Source organism: Pygoscelis adeliae, unplaced genomic scaffold (genome assembly GCF_000699105.1).
Source record: "Pygoscelis adeliae isolate BGI_AS28 unplaced genomic scaffold, ASM69910v1 Scaffold445, whole genome shotgun sequence".
Lineage (NCBI taxonomy): Eukaryota > Metazoa > Chordata > Aves > Sphenisciformes > Spheniscidae > Pygoscelis > Pygoscelis adeliae.
In genome coordinates, this window is record NW_008824894.1 from 862,843 (window position 1) to 866,494 (window position 3,652).

The following is a 3,652-nucleotide window of genomic DNA, read 5'->3' on the forward strand; positions in this document are numbered from 1 at the left end:
CGGCGGTTCCAGCTCGCTCAGTACCAGTGCCTGCTGGTGAAGTACGCCAAGGACACGCGCTACGGCATCTCTGGCGTCTCCACACATGACAAGTGAGTCCCTGGGGCAGGAGGACCCACCCCTGCGGGCCCAGCAGCTGGGCTGCCTGGCTCACCGTCTCGCCCTAACCCACAGGAACACCATGGAGGCCCTGCCAGCCTGCCTCCTCAAGGACGTGTACCAGGAGGCGCTGGGCTCTGCGGTCATCGGCATTGATGAGGGCCAGTTCGTAAGTGCATGGCCAGGGCAGATCCTGGGGAGCTCTGCAGGATGCAATCTTCAGAGCACCCTGTGCAGAAGAAGGTCTGAATCCTCTGTAGGAGGGGGCGGGAAGAAATACCTTGGGGCAGGCTGATCCTGCTGGACTATGCCCGTATAGTCAAACCCTCCCTTTCCCTTAGTCCCTGCAGGCTGAGGACAGCGGGCCTGGAGTCCGTTTCACGGACAGGCAACATGGCCCTAATTTTCTTTGTGCCTTGTGCTGCTGTCTGGGCATGTGCTGCTGGATCCTGAGCGAAGTGCTGCCCCTTCTTCCTCCTGACGCTGTTTCTGTACCTCCTCTAGTTCCCAGACATCGTGGAGTTCTGTGAGATGATGGCCAATGCTGGGAAAACCGTCATTGTTGCTGCTCTTGATGGGACTTTCCAGAGAAAGGTAAAACACTTTTTTTTTAGGACAGCAGCTGTTTTGGGATCCTTGTAGAACCCATCCAACAGAACCGCCCCCGCTGTCTTGGCACAGGCCTTCGGGAGCATCCTGAACCTGGTGCCGCTGGCAGAGAGTGTGGTGAAGCTGAACGCCGTGTGCATGGAGTGCTACCGAGAAGCCTCCTACACAAAGAGGCTGGGAGCGGAGAGGGAGGTGAGTTCCCCTGGAACAGAAAGCACTTCAGTAGCTTCACCTTGCCAGTCCTGCTAGTCTGGCAGGAGATCAGGATCAGGAGATCCTGAGGGACCTCCTCAGGGGAACGGCTCTGCAGAGTCACTCTCCCAATTTTCTTGCCAGGTTGAAGTGATTGGAGGAGCAGACAAGTACCACTCTGTCTGCCGAGCCTGTTACTTCCGCAAGCGACATCAGCAGCCTGGGTCGGAAAACAAGGAGAACGTGCCCATGGGGGTGAAGCAGCTGGACGTGGCTGCCTCCCGGAAGATCTTTGCTTCTTGACTGCTGGGCTCCCGCATGGGGAAAAACGAGAGGAAGGAAGCTAAACGCTGTGGCTCCCAGATGCTAGATCTGGCTTCCCCCGCTTTTAGCAAAACTGTTAAGTGTCTTAGCTCTGCCTGCCAAACCAAGCCGCCCTCCCTCTGCACCGAGCACCAGGAAAGAGGAGGATCAACTGGACCTGATGCCGGGGGGGAGCTGAAGCGGGAGCCTGACTAAAAGTGAGTTCCTTTCTCAGAACACAGAAGAGAGACAGGTGTAGTTACTGATGCTGCCACACAAACAGGTCCTGGAAAACTGTCACAGCAAGCCAGGCCGCAGGGCTTCCATCGCTCGCCGTAGTTCTGGCCTGCTCTCCTGGTCTTCTGCGTATGTTCAGACTGGCACCGGTGGCTGGTTCGCTTGCCTGTGAACACAACTGTTTCTTTATCTCTCTTGTGCGTTGTTGCTAAATTCCAGGTTTCTTAAGACAATGTGCAGTAACGTAGTATTTTAAACCCACTTCCTTTTTTAACGCAGTTTGAGGAGATAACCCATTCCTTGTCGTAGAGCTGTGGCACAACTTTTCAGCTGACACACGCATCAGCAGCCTGGCCCTCAGCAGTCCTTTTGAATCATCGTGCGCGGCCTGTCTGTTTGCCGTTACGCCCACTTGCTGTAACTGTCTTGTAAATTTTTATTGAAACAGAAGAGGGGGGGGACGGCCTGACAGTAGGCTCTTCCTAGCTTTTGAATTTTAAAAGGGCTAGCAGCAGTCTAGTAGTAGTCTGTGTATTAAAACAGAGTCCTTTTGGAAGAACTAGACTTCACTTTGGGAAGAGCCTCCTCTCCAAAATCAGGGTGGTTTTGCTCAGGTCCAAGCTTGGTGCTGCCACTTCGGTGCTTAGTTACCTGTGAAGGGTTTGGAGGCTCAGGACTTAATCTGTAAAGGTTTGGGCTACTGTTCCTGCGAAGATCCAGCTACTTGGAAAAGGGTCTCTTGAGTGTATGGTTCTCAACTCTAGTCATGTATCTTGCTCCCTCCTGAGCCTTCCAAAAATTCTTGAGGCTGATTCTTCCTCTGCTGTAAGTTGACTGAAGGATCCTCTTCCCCCTTTGTTTGACTTGGCTTCTGGAAGGTTTTTTGGGTGGTGTTTGGTTTTGGTTTTTTTTTTTCCTTTTTGCAAAAGTCCGTTTCCCTGTAAGCTAGCTCTTGGTTCCGGCCAGGTTAAATCTCCATGTGCAAATGCAATGCTCTCCGTTTGCCTACACCCTCCAGTGAGGATGAGGCACCTCCTTAGAAGGTTACAAGAGCCATCCGAAACCCCCTGCTCCCTCTGCGTTACTTGAAGCGATGACAGTTGTAGTACTCACAAGCACTTGATTGCCAGGCCCGGGCTTTCCCCTTAGGGATGGGGAAAGCAGCACTGCTACTGGTTTAGGTTAATAAATAACTTAATGAAATTGTCTCTGTGTGTTTTTACCAGACTGCTCTGAAAAGGCTTCCCTGCAGCCAACAGTGTGCAAACAGTGCGGGCCGATTGCTCACAGCAGCAGCCTGGGCTTGGTGGCTGGTCGCAGGGGGTGGTGGTGGAGCTGTCTGCTCAAACCTTCTACCAAACAGCCTGCGAGGAGCAGGAGGAGGGCTTGCCTAAAAATAGCACTAGCATGAGTGTGCTGTTTGCAGCACAGCAGTTGGCTGGGGCTGCTCTGCTGCTTCCCTGCCTGGAACCCCCTGCCCCAGCCCTCGGGGAAAGAGGAGGAACCCTGGTTTTTTGCTTCACTAGAGAAGAAAGGCACGTGGTGGCTAGGTGAAAAAGTTTATTCCATCTCTACAGTGACAAACAAGGAACTACTTGAATACCAGCCCCAGCAGCGACAGCTCACATACCACACGCTGCTGCCGGGAACAGCTTCACAACAGGTGCAGCAGAAAACACAACCTGAGACAGCCAGCCTGCACAGGCGCTGGAGCGGCACCCTCGGGTCAGCCGTGAGCGCGGGCTGCGAGCAGGGCGCTTGCCGAGGGAGCAGCGGGCATGATGTGGGATGGCAGCCTTGCTTTCTGCAGAGGCAGGGCTTAGCGGGAGGCAAGCGAGGGGTGCCAAGCACCGAGTCAGCAGGGAGAGCGCTCCAGGACCTTCCTCGGACACCTGGAGCAGCCACGGCCCCACTGAGAAAGCTCAGCACTCACCGCTCCCACGGATCCCAAACCACGTCATCCGAGCACCGGCAGCTCTAGTGCAGGCTGTGAGAAGGCACAGCACGGGAGTTTATAGTCAAAAGAAGACAGGGCTTTGGCATCAAGCTCACCCAGCAGCAGCCGAGGCGGGGAAGGCACGGGAAGCCGGTGGCAGGCAGGAGCTGGACCGCACCCGCCCGGCTGTGCTATGGCAGTGAGAGCCGGCACTTGAGGGGTTGCAGCCGTCGGGGCTGGGAAGGCACCGGTGCCAGGGCAGCAGTAACCAGGGCC

The 3,652-nt window shown here is 55.2% G+C and overlaps 1 protein-coding gene across 1 annotated transcript; it reads left to right on the plus strand.

The window, feature by feature from the left end:
* TK1 (thymidine kinase 1, soluble) lies at positions 1–2,647 on the plus strand (the record flags this gene model as incomplete). Its single annotated transcript, XM_009324592.1, has 5 exons — positions 1–92; positions 175–268; positions 604–693; positions 781–900; positions 1,045–2,647. Coding segments are annotated over 5 exons (555 nt in total), but the record flags the coding sequence as incomplete, so codon positions are not given.
* Between the last annotated feature and the right edge of the window lie 1,005 nt (positions 2,648–3,652).